The 18,785-nt window shown below is 40.1% G+C and overlaps 1 protein-coding gene across 2 annotated transcripts in view; it reads right to left on the bottom strand.

The window, feature by feature from the left end:
• The window catches only part of MAPK10 (mitogen-activated protein kinase 10), a 360,072-nt gene that overhangs the window by 88,475 nt on the left and 252,812 nt on the right, over positions 1-18,785 (bottom strand). Inside the window, exons 5-9 of one of the 2 annotated variants that reach the window (XM_075544072.1) lie at positions 8,903-9,032; positions 7,132-7,190; positions 5,394-5,532; positions 4,392-4,557; positions 1,926-1,997 (exon numbers count right to left, since the gene is read on the bottom strand). In XM_075544072.1, coding sequence (XP_075400187.1) covers positions 1,926-1,997; positions 4,392-4,557; positions 5,394-5,532; positions 7,132-7,190; positions 8,903-9,032 — 566 coding nt within the window. Of the gene's footprint in view, positions 1-1,925; positions 1,998-4,391; positions 4,558-5,393; positions 5,533-7,131; positions 7,191-8,902; positions 9,033-18,785 lie in introns of those variants that run through there. The other variant, XM_075544071.1, reaches the window with a different exon arrangement.

Here is an 18,785-nt window from a genome sequence, read left to right as displayed (position 1 = left end):
ACTATAGAACAGGGCAGAAATGTCCCTGTCATTTCTGAGACTATAACTCTGTGGTAATAGAAAGCTAGTCATTCTCCCTCGGAGCAGGAGGTGGTGTCAAACTGCTGACCTTGCGGTTAGTAGCCCAATGAGTGTAACCACTATGCCACCAGGGATCCAAGTAAAATAAGTGCATTGAAATATAGGCTGTAATATCGTGCAAATCAACTACATTAGAAATGTCATTAATCCCTGAACTGTAACCAAGCAATTTAAAGTGTGGTGACTTTCCTAGGTCGTCACAGGGAACTTGATGGTGGATATGGCCCTTCAGAGGGCAGGTAACCCGGGGCCTGGGGCAAGTGGAGATTTTGCACGGGAAGACTGGCTTGAACTAAAGACTGCCCTGCCCTTTCTCTCGCTCCAGCCCAGCACCACGCAGAAGAAAAATGACAGCTACAAATACATATCAGATATAATTTTAAGCTTCCTATTATTCACATTATAAACATAAACGTTTGGCAACGTATAGTATTTAATTTAAAATACTAAAGGCATTCCTATTTCAACATATAGCTAGTATGAAATGTGTTGAGGCAGTTTACTTGTTTTCTCCTACACACACAGCACCACACAGTCCAGGTTAACCATGATGTCCAGTGCTGGCTAGCCACTTGCAGTTAGTGGCGACCGTATTGGGTGGTATACTTTTCAAATATGTCTTTATTCTTCTGCTATTGTAGGAATTTATAGGCTATTTTATTGCTGGCCCAGCAGAATGAATAAAAGCTTACATAAATGCATGGTAACTGTCATATCAACTTCTTGAGTTATATATTTTCTGTCCTGTTGACTTTTTCTCCTACTAAAATAACTACCATAGCTTTCCTTACTTAAAATTTCCTTTACAAAGCTTTTTAAAAGATATAAATACATAAACCATTAGTAGAATTATAGAGTTACATATGGACTTACATGTTTATTGCCAGTCTCTTCCCCAATTAAAGCCCAGTGAATATACTGAAAATTGCATTATAAATTACATTATCATTGATGCAACACTTATTTGTTATGTTTAGATTTACAGTGGCATTATGGGCAGGGTATTTCTGTACTTATTAAAGTTTATTCTCCAATTATTATGTAAACTGTATTATATCACATTACAAATATTGCCTTTGTTGGAATGAATGTATGCTCATTTCAAATTTATGATGTATATATCAGCTCATTTAATAACTTCGAAATGCAGATATTTCTCTAAGAAATGGAAGACCGAGGCAGAATGAAACACAATTCTGCTTGTTGAAAATTCTAAGAAAAGTAAGCATATGTGTCACATCTTAAAGTCAAGTGAGAGAAATCTATTTTAAGCTCACCTGACCTCCGGCAATTTTAATAATTATTATTTTTAAATGCAGAACTTCATTCTTTGGGGGAAGATATGCTACCTATTGCCCTATTTAGGACTAGCTGTTGTGTCAAGAATAAGTCAAATCAATGAAGCTATAGCCAGAATTCATGCTGTCAGTAAGGAGAGAAATGTTCTTCAATGTTGTGGAAGCAGAAAACAGTGTTAAGAGAAAGGGGAAACATTAAGAAATGGTGACTCTTCTTGCTAGTTGTAAAGATCAATCCATTTTAGTCATTTTGACTCTGGTGACCTCTGTTTTAATGAAAATAAAAAACATTGCTCTTTTGAATAACCAGCAACACAATAATTTAAGAAGAAAATAGTTCATTGAAAATCTAATTAAAATAAATTCATGGTGGTAGTTATTCTTTAGGACTGGTCAGATTTGAAGAATCAACACCTTTTTTAAAAAATCACACTTACCCAACTTTTTGCTTCTATCTTTACAATCCTGGTAAACCCATTCATTGCGTGGTTAAAGGGAGAGAGAACAAAACAGGCAAAGCTGCAGCAGCAAAAGGCACAAGGATACAGTCCCTTCCTGGAAAGAGGATTTTGTGGCGAACCATTTCTCCCATAATGCATCCCACAGACCATATATCCACTAGAACAGGAGAAAGAGGGAAGTGAAGAAAAGGGAGGAAAGTAAGGTTAACTATGGTCACTGACCTCTCTGGGAAGAGGTAACAGAACAGTTTGATTAGAAGGTCTAAGTTTTGACCTCCACCCAAAATTAGCCAACTGGTCAATTAAGAGCAGCACCACAATGTTTCATTAAGAGTCTAGTCTGAGCATTCATGAACAGGAAGAATCAATTATTCACTGGTACCTTGGGTACCTCTCACGTTCCAGAAGGTGGTTAGAGTCATGATGTGGAAAAGCAGCACTTCAACAACAACAACAAAAGTTAAAAACCACCTAGGGATTTTTTCAAAATTTTTTTTATTCTTATGAATTAGGTGGGACTTTACCTTTCAGATAATCAATTTTATCATTTGCTAAGTCTAGAGAAAATAATCTTAACTGGTAAAGGTAACCGTTTCCATTGTCTATGATAGCCAAGGAAGTGGCAAAGGGGAACAAGATAACACTGATTTTCATCCCAGTAAGGAGACTTCAGCCAAGATCCAAATACAAGGAACGCATTAAAAGTAGGGTTTGCAGAAAGAGGAACTGGATTTCCTGGTGTGAGGAACTACGGTTTCCCTTCTGCATTTCTATTTGTTCCAATTTGGAATATTTGAAGACAAAAGATATATGACAAATCAGTACATGTATAAAAGGGTTATTTGAAAGTAAAGTGGAAAAATGCATTAAAAGTGGGTTTTTTAAGTGTTATAAACTCACAGGAATATATATTTCAAAATGACCATATTTCTTGGGAAGGCATGTTTTTACACACTTTTATGAATTTCTATGGTTTTTAATCAGGACAAAAAGAGCTTTGGGCCTAGACGCGCCCCATAGCAATGCCCCGTGTGAGAAGCAGGCAGGGTTAGGTGCACAGGCAGCAGGGCATGCCCGATGTGGGAGCAAGCGGGTTTTCTGCATGATAACCATTCTACTGGCGGCGGGGGGAGGGGAGCACAAGGCTGTTAGGCAGTGCTTTCTCCTCAGATCTGGAGAAGACAAAAATGAAGGCATTGACTTGCAACCATGGCCAGGGCGAGCGAAAACAGGGAAGGAAAAGGGTGGATAACCATGCCATTTGTGTGACAATGACCTGAAGGAACCGAGAAAGCAAGTTCAGACCCTCCATACCCTGGACATTTTTTATTCTTGATCCACCCCCACCGCCTGCTCTATTGTGATCCCTTTGTTTCCTTTTCAAGGATCTGTTGACAAATGTATACAAATATTCTCTTCACCAAAAACATTACATGTTGGCCGTCCCTTCAGATATTAGAAGTCTGAGCCCAGGGAAGGTGAAGAGCCAAGGCATACCTTCCTCTTTGTGCATATGCACAGCCTATGTATAATCTGGAAGGAGCTAATCTTTTTTTTTTTAGAGTTCCGGGGTCTGAGAATTTTCATACTTATATGATAATAGGTGTTTTTTAAAGAAGTTATACAAAGTAGACTAGTAGGTACTAAATAGAATAGAATACATAAATTAGTAAGGCTATCTTTACTCAAATTTAATTCTTAAATATATTAGATACATTTTTAATATACTGAATTCCTCATAAAATATATTCTGGTCAAAATAAGATACCAGAATATTTTCATTTTAATCAATAAAATTATATTGGGATATTTCAAAGGTTCTCCTTTTCTTCAACTTAAGACTGTGTATGAATATTAGATTTTCTTTATGAAAGCATAGTGGTATAAAACTTAATATTTTTCTACTCAGATGGTTTGGAGAATTTATAAAGATTTCCTAGGCAATTACTATGCTAAATAACACTTACAGAGCAGTTTAAAGTATGGAAGAAACGCTTATCCAGTTTGAAAAATGTGAATTGTTCCAAATTCACTATTCATTTAGAGATGATGAACATTTTCACCCCAAGAGTTTCTGGCGACTTTTCATTTGTTTGTCTCTCCCTAGCCCTGGCACCATCTTTTGAATAAACGAGGACACGAAAACCCAACGGTTAAGTGAGCTGATAGACTTCTTCCTGCTGTCACACTCCCTCAGAGTGTGGAGGAGCCATTGCGACTCTTCTCCATCTCTACAGCTTGTGCCCTAATCAGCATCCACTTGACTGCTTCATCAGACGACATTTACAATTCTTTTTAGTTACAGCGTTTAAGAGCTCTTTCAGCAATACGTGCTTCTCAGAAAATCCTTCACATTTTTAATGAGTAATTCTTTCTAGTAGTATTTTTTTATTCTGAATATGAAAGCTGGCAGCTTCAGTTAAAAAAAGATCTTACAAAATACATGAAAGAGAACATTATTTTTGGTTGTCTAAAACATGCACTCATTTCCTTCCTCCCCAATCCCCCCCAACCTTTTTTTTTTAAGCCTTCTATCCAGAAGCTTCCCTACCGTTCTCCTTGTAGCCCATTCCCAGAATGACCTCCGGGGCTCTGTAATAGCGCGTCACCACGTAAGGAGTCATCATGAAGCTAGTGCCTGCTGTCCTGGCCAGTCCGAAGTCAAGGATTTTCAGTGTGCAATCAGACTTGACTACAATATTGCTGGGTTTTAAATCCTGGTAACAACAACAACAACAAAAATTTAAAATCCAGAATCAAATTGAACATATGATTCCCATCCGCTGACTCAATCAGTCAAGATGATCTCACCCGTTACACCATTCTTTGCCTGCAAAGCTCTGCGGAGAGCAAATGATTATTGTTCCAAAGAAGTTAATGATCCCCAAGGTAGTTTACAAAGCAGATGACTATCCCAAAGACGTTTACAATGAGCTTTTGTAATATTAAAACATAAAGTCTTTAGGGATTGTTTTAAATTCATAAGAAGACTCTATTATCATTCTCACAAATTAAGATCTTCTTTAAAAGTTTATACATATATAATTTATAATATGTATAAACTATAATACATATAAATAATTGTTATCATTCAGATTTCTCCTAATGAAAACACAAGCTTTTCAGCTTGTTTTTCACGTCTAGGCTAGACAGAAGATCAGATCTCTCTTTCTGCTGCCAGAACAATTGACGGACATGAACTGTTTTATTTCAACTGCGTACATGACCTCTGCCAATCAAGGAACCAGCAACCATGAAGTGTTTCAGCTGACTCTCAATGAGCTGAAAAATAACATTTTAAAACAATGAACTCCATCTAGTACAAGTAGAAGTTTCTCTGCACAATTATGAACAATATTCTAATGTTAATGTCAAAGAAATAGTAGGGTCAGCATATTTAACAAAGTTATATATATATATACACAAAGCTTTACATATATGTGCATGTATATAAAGCTTTGGATATATATACATGCACATATATGTATACAGTTGCCTTTTCTCTTCTCCAAAAGTATCATCATCATCCTCATTCCGGAGTAGTCGTTCTTACCCTGTGGATAATTCCAGCAGAGTGAAGGTGCTTGATGCCACACAGCATTTGGTACAGCAGGTAAGACATTCGCTCATGGTCTAATTCCATCTGAATCACCTGGCACAAGTTGGCATCCATCAGTTCCATTACTAAATAACTAAAAGGCAAATCTAGGTGTTAGTGTCAAAACAGTCGTTTCAAACAAATCAGAAAACTAAGAGAACCTTATCATAAAGTTGTTTCCAATTCACGGTGACCCCGCATGTAAGGGAGGAGAACCGTTCCGCATGGTTCTCTTGGCCGCCAATTTACAGAGGCGGATCTCGAGGCCCCTTTCCCACAGCAACCCTGAGTGGGTTCAAATCTGCAACCTCTAGGTTGGTAGTCGAACATGGACAGTCTTCTGACCTCCCGCTTTGGATCAAGGATTCGAAAAATCTCCAGCCAGGGCTTGATTATTAGTTAATAGTAACTCTCCCTGAGGTCGCTGAGTAGGAACAGGGTTCCGGAATGTCTGCTTCATGTCCACGGGAGGTCTCTGGTGGCAAAACTGCAAACCAAAAGGTTGGTAGTTCAAATTCACCAGCTTTCCATGGTAGAACGATGTACCAGTCTGCATCTGCAAAGTCATGGCGTTGACAGCTCTATGGGACAGTTGTACTGTGTCCTACAAGTTTCCTATGAGTTGGAATCAACTCAACAGAGATGACTTTGTGTGGGGGCTTGAAGAGTTTTATTGGCATAGAATTCACATATCATACAATTCAATAGTTCAATCATACTCAGAAGAGTTGTACAAGAGTCACCACAATCAACTTTAGAACATACTCATCATTGTTAGCTCCCACTTCCCCCACCTGCCACTGCCATCCCCCGAAGGAACCATTAATCCAGTCACTGCTACTATAGATTTGCCTATCCTAAATTTCATATCCCAGGTTGCAGAAAAACATTTAAAAAAAACTATCATAACAGAGTAAAACAGGTTTAAAAAAACAGTTGAACAGAAAACAGAAAATGCTAAAATCTACAACAAATGTTAAATGGATCCAAATGGAGATCAAATGATAAGGTGTTAAATTTTAACCTAAATGCATTTGCAATAATCCATTTTCCAATGCATTCTGCACGGTAGCAAGCGTAGTCACTTGTAGTCTACCTATATCTTGCTGTCATGTTTCCCTTGTATTTCCTGGAATCCTTCCAAGTATCCTGACTACAAATGAGGACAAAAAATCACAGGCTCCTTTCATCAAATGCATTGATATGTATATTAAAGATGAGAATATGTTGGAAATCATGGTTATTCTCATTATACTTCTCTGTAAATTCTTTTTGTGAAATTCAAAGGTATTAGAAAATAGAAGTAAGGAAGGTTTTTATTGCGTCCATTTTATTAATATTTAAAGGTGTTTTAACTCTTTCTAGAAAGCTCATAGGATCAAGATAATAATAAGAAGAAATATCTTGTCTCATGAGACCAAGACCATGACACAACAAAGTCCAGAGTGTCATACTGTCAGAAATAGGCAGACTGCCCTCCCCCCCCCCGCCCCCAGAAGTACTACCCTGGACAGGTACCTTCTCCACTTGGTACACATGGCACCGACCTACCTATCATTCCTTAGCTCTACCACTCAACTAGCTCTCTTCTTCCTTTGGTCTCTGCAGGGGGTTCTCTTATTGACCTTTTGAAAATTTCCCATGGATTATTGAGTTCTCTGTTCTCCCTTTCTTCTTGAATTTCTATACTTACACGTCTTGGAACTCCTCCAGTGTCTTCTGGGGTGTGAAAACATTTAATAAACTAATAATCTGAAAGAGGCAAGAAGAAAGGAGGCAAAAGAGGGAAAGAGAGCAAGCATGGATTAGTTAAAACATATCTAACAAGTGTTCACTGCAACTCAAACTCACACACTAGTGTGCTTGTGGAAATTAAAAGCAAATATTAGTAAAAAATAGGGTTTTTTCTTTGCTAAAACTCTACTTTAGACCATTGGTAAGTATTTCAAAAGGACATATGATCTGTCTATAGTTATGAAGTTAGAATGATCAAAGGCTAAGGAAAGAGGAATAATAGGTGCAGTTGTAAGGATCATGCTGTTTTAGGATGTGGTTCTCCTTGGTAGATTATGGCTGTGAAGTGATGAAAGGAAGAGGAGAAATAACCGTGGTAGGGATATGAGAAGGCAGTAATAAATGCCACAAGGACTTATAAAAAGCTTTGTTTCTTCTTCTCCCTCAAATGAACAACCAAAAAACCCAGACTCACTGCCATCAAGCCAATGCTGACTTACAGTGACCCCTTGTGGGAGAAAGAGGAGGCTCCCCCACAGCGGCCATTCGACTCCGTCCTATGGGACGCGATGAGTTGAAGGCAACTCCAACTGCATGGCAGTGCTTTTTTTTTTTAAATCTTCCTCAGCATCTAGACCATATCTGCATCTATGTCCATGCCCGCCACATTATAGGCACCCAATAAATACTGGTTTAATGACTAAATGTAACACTAACTAGAACATCTCCAGTAAAATGGAGCGCAATGACATCAAGGCAGCTTATGCTGATATTTCACTGCTTTGAGTAGGAGAAATGTCAACACTCCAATAATCACACGATTGCCAGTGGAGGAAAAGAGGATCCTTGTCATTGAGCTGGGGCCTTCAGACTTGTATTTCAAAATTTCTCCAAACGAAAGGCTCCTACAGTCATTAGATCAGGGCCACTAAGAGCAGATGGCCTTATGATAGAGTTGATTGGGTCCCAAAGCTCCCTGGTGTGTAATGCATTCTATGTAACTCCCATGTTCCATAAGGAGTTAACCGTTCTCTTAACTTTACTAAGAATAATTGGGACTTTGAAAGCACCCAAAGTTCTTTGTCTGTAATGAAGAACCTTATAATCTGAAGGGATGAAAGTTCTATATTATTGGACCCCACTAAGTTCCAATGAGAATATGTTCTTAATGACCCTATTCAGCTCTCACTCAATCACTGCCCATCAAGTTGACTTCAACTCATAGCGACTCTCCTCGGCAGTGTTCTGCAAATATATACAAGACCTACAAAAACAAGACAGCGAAGCGCAATATTACAATGCCAGACAATAGCTAAAACAACAACAGTGACAATAAATAAATATCATCATCTGCTAATAATTCAAACAAAAGTATAAAGAACTCGCACATGTTTCATGTTAGTGAGTGTTCTTGTTGAGGATATTTTGAAAAGCATGAAGCTCGCTGATTAATTTGGAACAAAATAACCAAATGTGGCTAATGACATAAGAGGGACATAGCTATCAAATTCATCCCCTCCACGCCATATGGTTTTCAGATGATTTTTAAGCAGAAAGTTACCATGAGGACAATGAAATCAAATGTAGCATATGGGCAGGATAAACAATCTTAAAAGGCAAAACTTGCAAAGTGGAGGAAGCCTTTCACATAAAAGTTGGCTCACTCATTTTCTTCTCCCTATTTTGCCACCTCCCACTGCCAGGGGTTTAAAAATAACAGTAAAACTCACGTTTTTATGGTTCACACACTTCATGAGGACCAGCTCCCGGTAGGCCCTCTTGGCATGCGTTTGGTTCTGAAAAGGTCTGCTGAGCTTCTTAATGGCCACATTCCTGTCCAGGACTGCATCATACGCAGCGCTGCAGGCAACCCAGGTGCAACCCACAGTTATAATCATGAAGAGCTTAATGAAGGCCTGACTCCTTACAGGGCACGTGGGTAACGTTATTTTGGAATCCTACGCACCCCACCTACTCAGGTAACATTCAAACCAGTCTGTCACTAAAGATATAGCTGTGAGCCACGAGCTCAGAACATTCTTATAAATCAGGATCACGAGCCATCATCTCACATATTTTGGGCAGGCTGTCAGCAGAACAGAGGTTCAGAGAGAGTGAATAAGGCCTTAAGCTGTGTGGATTGATGAAGTAGCTACAACACAGGACTCAAATATCACGATGATGGTGATGACGGCACGGGGTTCCATTGTGTTGTGCACAGAGTCGCTGTGAGTTAGACGGGACTCCATAGCCAACGATAACATGCACACAAACGTGCCCGGGGTGGTGCACGTGGTTAACAGGTTAGGGTGCTAACAGATAGGCGAGAGGTTGGAGGTCACACAGGCACCTTGGAAGAAGAGCCTCTACATCCAAAAGGTCAGTCATTGAAATCTCTATGTAGCACAGCTCTGTTGGCCACCATTGCGGCTGCCTTGAGAATTGGAAGTGACTTGACAGCAATGGGGACGAGTAGTTTAAAAAATTCTACTTGATAGGAAAGCGGGTAGAGTGAATGCCCAGTGGCACAGTGGTTATGCGTTGGGCTGTGATCCACAAGGTTAGGAGTTAGAAATCACCAGCAGCTTTCTACTTTCCTAAAGAGCTACCGTCTCAGGAACTCACAGGGAAGCCCTCCCCTGTCCTGGTCGGTCACTGTGAGTTGGCATTGACCAGAAAGCAATGAGTGAAAGAGTCTCTTGCCAACAGAACAATACATAATTACATCACTGTGACTACGGGCACGGAGAAAGAAAAATGCTTAGTTTTATGATTAGACATACAATTTCATACAAAACCAAAAAGCAAACTCACCTCCACCAAGCCTATACTGACTCATAACAAGCCTATCCGGCATGACAGAACTGCTCCTGTGAGTTTCGGAGACTGTACCTTTTTATGGTCATAGAAAGCCCAGCCCTTCTCCCACGGAGCTGGCTGGTGATTTTGAAATGCTGACTGTGTGGATGGCAACCCAATGGGTAACCACTATGCCACAAAGGCTCTCAACTTCAAACCAGGAATCAATTTTATCTGATTAAAAATTTTACATCTATAAACAGGCTATCTGGGTCTTCTAGCTTGAACATTACATCTGTATTTGTTTACATCGGCCTTTATGTTTTTCCACTCACGGGAATCAATTGTTAAGGTGTAACTTTTATTGCATAGAAGTAGATAGATAGATAAAAAGATAGATAGATAAAAAGATAGAGGGGTTGATGATCAAGTACAGTCATTAGAAACATCAAAGCTATACAATCAGCAGATATCCAGAAAAGTAATTCGTTTTAATATATAAAGCATACATGCTATAAAATGTGAGTTTCTAATGATATGAGCATGAAAATGTCTCATGCTCTAAAAAAGCAAACAATAGATGGTACCATCACTGCCCTGCTAAGAACACATGGGTCTGGACACCAAAGGAGGGAAGAAGAGGGACTCTTGTCACCATTACACCTAAGGGCCCACTCACAAAACATTTGCTTCCTATCCCGGCAACTTTTGGTTCTGCTGTTTCCATTGCCTCTAGGGAATGCAGCAACCAGAGTACTCTGAAATTGACCTGTTGAACTGCAGACGGACTTCTGGCTGTTCAGAAATCATGCCACTGCTGTCAAGGAAAGGGCTTGCTGTTTTGATAAGGTACTGAGTCGAGGACTACATCAGATCGGCTTAGAGTTCCTCTCGCCCATGTGCCTACTTAATACCTATTTCCCTCCATCATATCGCTGTCTAAGTGTTCATCAATCTTTGCTTCAGCACCCCCAAAACCATGCAACTCAATCCCACCAAGGTGGCTTCTTCTGCTATTGGGCAGCTTGGAGAGTTAGAAATGTTATCTTTATAAAATGCTCTTGTCTCTGTGGGGTTTCCACTCACTGGTGCCAGCCCTGCTTCCGGGAGCTCCTTGACGCCCTTTCCACTGGGAGAGACCCGTAATGTTTGAAGTACATTGGAAGACACAGCACCAAGCCTGGGATAGAGTAAGTCGTAGGTAATTCAGCTTTTATTATTTTTCTTCTAAGTTTTGTCCTTTTTTCCCCCTCTCAAGGTAAAGATCAAGAGTGTCCTGCTACCCTCTGGTAGAAGGTTGTTTCATGTCCCATCGCCATCAGGCTCAGAATGCTCTCCAGTCTGTCAATATCTTCTGAAAGTCGGGGCTGTGCACTAAGTGGTAATGAATATTCTCGACCAGGAGTGGCCGTGAAGACTAGAATAGTGCCTCATTCATCTATCTCCTCCTTCATTCAACAATCTTGTTTGAACACAAAGAAGAAAATAAGTCTGCACTGGCTTATTTGGTTGCTAAATCATGCGTTGTTAACTCACACCCAGTCTAGGCTAATTTAAAATTCTATTTTTGTTTTTAACCTTGTGCTGTGATTAAGCTCTCCCTCAACTTCCGTGCTTGAGTTCTGTTTTGTGTGTGTCTGCTTGTCTTTCATTTTGTATTGGGAATTAGGTGAAGGCTTTTTTTCTTTTCAGTCATTTTTATTTTACTTTTTCCTCCCTTGTCATTTCTGGAAGCACCAGTACTGAATTAGGGGGGTAGTCTTGCAACCCCAGCTTCATTCCAAGACAGGGCCCCTGTGGGCCTCAGGAACAGGGAGAGCAGAGACGTGAACCACAGTGAACACATGCCCAGCAAGAGGCTGGAACTGCCGCTCCACTTCCACTGAACGATTCGTACCCCTTTTCTTTCACATCATTGATTGTAATCCCCATAATATCCTATCCCTCATGCCACGTCCACTTCCTGCCTGTGTTTTCCATTCTGATTGCTTCCTCTTTGCTTACCCTGGCACTTCCTCCTTGGGCTAATGCTGCTGTCAGCATCTCAGATGCTTCCCAACAGTTCCCATTACATATTTACCTAGTATTTGGCTGAAAACTGAGCCCCAGGGATAAATCCAACCCCATGCCTGAAAGGGGACTAAACACCATCATCTCAAATGTTCCAACAATCTCCATCTGGCAGTAAGCCTGGTCCTTCATACAACGTAAGAATCATCCTTTGAAGAATGAGTCGAGCTAAAGCAAAGCTTCACTAGAAATCATTACAACAGAAAGAATGACAGCCAGTCATGGAGGCATAATAAGCAACCACTCAGGCAAATGCTGTCGCAGCCAAATAAGAAAGTGCCTCTCCTCCCAACGCAATCCAGAAATCAGTCAGGCACACGGACACATCCTTATTGTGATTCCAGAAACTGCAGCCAGATAGCATCTGATCAGACTTTCCATGAGCTGGTTCTATCCTTGGCTGTCAACAATTGCTAATCAGGCTTTCCTTCAGAATGCTGAATATTGGCCATCTTTGCTCAGCTTGGCTGCCCCTTCTCTCCTAATGCCACAGATCAGCATCTGGTAAACTATGCCAGCCTTAAGTAAGACTTGTCAATGGGAGTCCGAGGCACTGAGAGAATGATCTGTTCCCACAAGAAGAGGAACAAGCCAAGCTCCCATCTCAGGAGAACGTTCGCCTTCCTATGACATGCGGAATCTCTGGGATTGGATCGCTGAACTTCCATTTGACTGCCTTGTTCGGGCTTCCCTGTCCTTTAGAACCTTGGGGGTGAGTTCTACTCTCCACCTGTTTCTGCAGTAGGCACACTGAATTGTAAGGTCCTGCCATGGCTGCTGTAGAGACACAAAGTTCAGGGGTCATCGCCCGGCATCTCTCAGTTGGCCAGCAAGGTCTAAGAGTGTTGGCTTGTAACACAAAGCAGTGCCTGGGGTCATTCCCCCAGTTTCTCAGGGGACAGGAGTTGTGTTAGCAGAAGCAGCAGAAACATGAAATAGTGCGGGTCAATGAAACAAGGCTGCTGCTCCAGCTCTATGATTCCCGAGGATCAGTTACGATCTGTCTTCGGGGACTCCGTGATTGCAGAAGCGGTCCGAGAAGTGGGAGGTGGGCTGGTGAGTCGGCGTTCAGGAGCTGGGAGGCATTCTGGGAGATCCAGACTGAAACCCATTTTCCAGTTCTTCCCATGGGTTTATTATGAGAACTCACTTAAACCTCTGCCTGCGTAAAATGTTTCTATCTCCTGCAGTGAACTCTCACTGACATGAAAATCTTTGTCATTTTCTGTAATTCCTTGGAGATTCCTGGCAGCAGTTTAGCAAATACATCTGCAAATTGGCATCCATGCTGCTGCGCAGCCACAAATTAAAGTCACCGTCATTATTCTGGAGTCATCTTTTTTTTTTTTAAGTCTTGGTCCACAGAATATTTCTGTTTTTGTTGTTTTTCAACATTTTCCTCTTTATTTCATATTCAAGTGGATAAAAACACAGATCAATCTTTATATGTTTTGGCAAGGATGTAACTTTGTAACACCCAGTGCTAATATTTCTAACAGGTTCCTCCTTTCTACCCCACCTTCCCACTTCCCTCCCAGTATCACCACTCTCACCACTGATCCTGAAGGGATCATCTGCCCTGAATTCCCAGTGTTTCTAGTTCCTATCTGTACCAGTGTACATCCTGTGGTCTATCTAGATTTGGAAGGTAGAATTGGGATCACGATATTGGAGGAGAGGAAGCATTTAAGAACTAGAGGAAAGTTGTATATTTCATCGTTGCTACACTACAAACTGACTGGCTCATCTCTTATCGATGACCCTTCTGTAAGGTGATGCCCAGTTGCCTATAGATGGGTTTTGGGTCCCACTCCACACTCCCCCTCAATCACAATGATATGATTTTTTGTTCTTTGAAGCCTGATACCTGATCCCATTGACACCTTGTGATTACACAGGCTGGTGGGCTTATTTCATGTGGCCTTTCTTGCTTCTGAGCTAGATGGCCGCTTGTTTACCTTCAAGCCTTTAAGACCCTAGATGCTATATCTTTTGATAGCCAGACACCATCACCTTTCTTCACCAAATTTACTCAGGCACCCTTTTGCCTTTTGTGTTGGGATTGTGTATGGAAGGTGAGAATCATGGAATGCCAGTTTAATAGAACAAAGTGTTCTTGTATTGAAGGAGTACTTGAATGGAGGCCCAATGTCTATCTGCTACCTTAATACTATGAATATATGCACATAGATATATTTATCTGCCATCATATATAAATATATTTACATATGTACATGCCTGCATTTAGACCTCTATAACTGCCCTTTGCCTACTAGCTTTTTCTTCTATTTCCTTGTAATTTCCTCTTGTCCCACTATCATGCTTAGCCTTCATTTGGGTTTCAGTAATTTTTCTCAGTAACATTACCCTGGATCAAGCCCTACCAAGTCTCTTACAGCCTCCTCACCACTTATTTTGGATCATGTGTTGTTCCCTTGTCCCTGGGTTTGTTAACACCACTTCCTTTCCCCCACCTCCCCATCTCCCAGGTCCCCCCAGAACATTGTTTTCTCCTGCAGATTGTTTATCCTGCCTGTCTTATATAGATAGACCTGCAGAGATAATAATATGCACAAAAACAAGACAGAGGAAAACAAAGCAACAAAACAACAAAAACCAATGGAAAAAAAAAAAGCCTGTAAATAGTTCAAGGTCTGAAGTGTTTTCTGGTTGAGTCTGATGGGGTGCCATGCCCTGGCCCCAAAGTCTACTTTTGGTACTCCCTCATGACTTCCTTGCTCTGGTCCCCTTGCTGTTCTGTTGCACGACCTTAGTGTTTTTCCTCGGTGTAGTGAGGTCAGATGGGGCACAATTCCCACACTGAGTCTCTAGTATTGTCCCCTGTAGGGTTATGGGTCAGTGAAGGATGTTGTTTCTTCTAGTGGGGCTGGCCATATGATCCTCTCTGTGCATTGGCTGCTCTGAGCAGGGATACCATCCTCAAGGCTTGGTGGTCCGCTCTCTCTTCTTCCCCTTTCATTTGCTCCCAAGTGCTCTGCTCAGACATGTCTCATTCCCTGAGCTGTAGCTTCAGTGCAGTCCTCTGAAGTAAATTCTTCTGGGGAAAGGGGCTCAGGCCTTATTTCTCAGTGTATTTTCAGGGTTTTTATTGTTTTGATTATTCTCCTTTATGACAATTGCAGATCATCTCATGTATAAACCATAATCACTTTAAATAATATTTTATTATCCTTCAAGTGAAATTTTACATAGCAAATTAGGTTAGCATTTGACAATTTCAGTGCACATTGTTTATTGACCCTGGCTGTGTTGTTCATATTGTATAAACATTCTTTTCATTTGTGATCCAGTTGTTCCATTTTCATTCATTATCTTTGATGCCACCACCCTTTGCCATTTCATCTTTGTTTGAGGGCAAATGTTGACCCTTTGGTCTCATGTTGGTGGCTATTTTTTTCATCTACAGTAGCAGAGGATTCACAGATGATGTTGTTGATTTTATTAGCCAATTTATTTAATAGAAAGGTGACCTTAGGGCGTGCTTTAGTTCAAGGTTTAAAGGGTACCTCAGAGTGATTGACTCAGGGGTTCCCCTACTCTCTACTGGTCCTGAACATTTACTCTTTTTAAAGCTTTTGTGTTTTATTGAATACTTTTTCTCCCATAATCATCTATTATGTTCCTGGTTAATAGAGTGCCCTGGCTAATAGAGTGGTAGTGGTAGTTGGGCACCATCTAGTTCTTCTGGTCTCAGGAGAGTTTCAGAATGGCTGGTGTCGTCCATTCATCTTGTGTGGACTACCTTTGTTTTTGTGTCACTGGTTTCCCTATTTCTCTTTTATTACAGATCCATAGAGACCAGTTGCTTTATCTGGAGGGCTCCTCACAAGTATCCTAGGCCATAATCCGTATTTGATCATTTTTCCTTTCCCTTTCCCTGAGAAAAGGACATTTGATATGTTTGATATACTAACTTAATTGTGTGTGTGTTTGTCAGGGATAGGGATTCACAGTCATCATAAAAATAACATAACTTCAAACAACTACAAATATCTGGCCATTGAAGTATCATAGACCTCTTAAACCACAGTCTAGCCAGTCTAACGCGGTTCTGTATTATACTCTGCACACTTCATTGTTGTAGTCCCACATTCGCATGCTGACCTTTTACCAAAGTCTGAACTTCAGTGGAAAAGCTATCAAAATTTTGGAAGCTGTGGAGAGTCTGGCTTCAGCTTTGAGAACAATGCCTGGAAGGTTGCCAAGTTCATGTCAGCTCAGCACTTTGACATTTGCTCCTCTCTCTGCCGGAATGTTCTTTCCCCATCCTCACACAGCTGGTCCCATATTATGATTCAGGTTTCAGCTCACATAGCATCTTCTTGACAATTGATTTTTCATTATCAATTATTTTTGTCATTACTTGCCTGAATTTAATTGGTCATATATGTTAGGCATGCTTTTAATAATATAATTCTGACTGAAAGTGAACATGTTAAGTCATAAAGATATTCTGTTTATCACATAACAGAAAGTGTAGAAATGGAGATATCTAAGAATGGATAGCATTTCTGCCTTAGAACTTTTGGTTCTTACAGGGTCCCTGGATGGCAGCAGGTTTTGTTTTGTTTTTGTTTTTAACACTTTCACCTTTGATTTTAGGGAATTTGTCTTGAATACGGGTGTATGTGTGTGTGTGTGTGTGTGTGTGTGTGTGTGTGTGTGTGTGCATAATCCAATAGTAGAACTCCATTGACATCTCAAAGGACAGCACAGGAGGGATTAGGATCCACCTTCAAAAATACTAGACCGATTAGCTCAAGTGCAGGGAGGGGTGTGGACAGATAGAGAACCTATCCTTTTGAGGAGATGGCCTCACCTGAAAAGAGCTTAGGTTACACCCCAGTGTTACATCTCTTTCCAGGGCATTCCTCTTTCAACGACCGATCCTAACTGAGCAATAACGAAAGACTGCCTCACTTTACTTTAGGACGGAAAATAAGCTGATCCCATCTTCAAAACTCCCACGGAAGAAATAAGGTCCACTGCACCTTCCACTGAAATTTCACTGAAGATTTTTGCCCTTCCTAAATTGTTGTCTTTTCTTCTGTCTCACAGTGTTGACCCAAGGACACTCCCCAATGGACTTTTCATATGCTAATCACCTCTCAAATGTTGCTTTCTATTAAGCACAACATTTGTGAAGATTTAACTCAGTTGTGATTCACCCAGATCTATCCCAAAGCAGGGAGTGGGATTCAAGGAAAGAGGGCTGGACTCAGGGCTCAACACCAAGAAAAAGTTTTCTTATCTATGCATCCAGGTATCCCAAATGACCAAGGCTAGTTATATAAATTCCAATGAAGTCCATTATCAATTGATGTGCGAGAATTGAAATGAGGGAAGCAAGTCTTCCAACACAAATCCAAGTATTGTCACATGAACTAGTTCTTTCCGTCCCTCAGCAAACTAGTGACATGCAGAAATTGCTCAGAGGATTATTTTGTCGAAGAATATGGTACCCTATAAACAAAGTATGGAGCCCTGGTGAGTGTGTAGTGGTTTCAAGTTGGGCTGTTAACCACTAGGTCATCAGGTCAAAACCACCAGCCACTCTGCAGGATAAAGTAGATTCGTTCTACTTGTGTAAAGAGGTACAGCCTCAGAAACCCACACGGAGAGTTGGTTCTATGCTGTCTTATATATCACTATGAGTCAGAATCAATTCAATGTCCCTGAGAGAGGGCAGTAAACTCAGCTGCCTATAGGAATCAGAATCAATTCTCAATTCAATGTCACTGAGAGAGGGCAGTAACTCAGCTGCCTATCACCACAGGAAATAGATGAGTGGAGAGAAAGGGGTTGCCCTAGGCACACGGCAATCACTTGTGGAAAAGAGAATGATGGATTTGAAGGAGAAATATATGACTCCAATAGAAAAATTCCTAATGAAATCTGCCATCATAGCACATACAAGTGTGGATTCTCCTACTTTTCTTTCATCATGTTGACAAATTGTCTCATGCTCTCTGAGCTGCCTTTTACTGATCATTAAGAGAATTGCCCATGTATATTACAGCCCACACGTTAATCTACTGTTGAAATTGCCAACCTGCCATTTGGTAGTGTAAATTGGAAATTGAGATATTAAAGTTTGGATTCTTATACAATATGTTAAGTATACAGAGGTTGATTAATCCTGCTATAAAACATACCCTGGCATACAGAATAGTCAAAACATTCTAACTACATTAAAATTTCCATTTGTTTTATAACATAAATCTATAATTATTTGCTTTTTAAGTATTTAGTAAATGTTTTCAACTTTGTAGTAAAATCTTTTTAACCTAAACACATTAATAAAATTAAAACTGAATGTATTTAAAATGTTATTACTAAAATTTATTTTCTGTAATGCTACCAGTCATAATAAAATGAAAACTAGAAAATAATTCTAAATGAACATTAACATCTATTTTATAGTTAGGGATTATTTTATGAAAACTGTGCTCAAAGATAACGCACAGAGATGCTAAGTATATATTCACAGGTCACGCCTTAAATCATGATTCTTCGACTTCTAAATTAATTTCGTTCATTTTCAGCTCCAAGTTATTTTGGATATGTAGAAAACGTTAAGCAGCAGCTGTTAATGTGTTAGCTCCAAAATAATTTTGTAAGAATATTATAAATTATATTTGCTTGAAATCATTGTTACCAAATGTTTCATGACTTCATGCAGTCAGTAAAATTTAGTAATGGCTTTGCTTTTATCTAATTCGA

This window comes from Tenrec ecaudatus, chromosome 3 (genome assembly GCF_050624435.1).
Source record: "Tenrec ecaudatus isolate mTenEca1 chromosome 3, mTenEca1.hap1, whole genome shotgun sequence".
Taxonomy (NCBI): Eukaryota; Metazoa; Chordata; class Mammalia; order Afrosoricida; family Tenrecidae; genus Tenrec; species Tenrec ecaudatus.
This window is presented reverse-complemented; position numbering and strand designations above follow the sequence as displayed.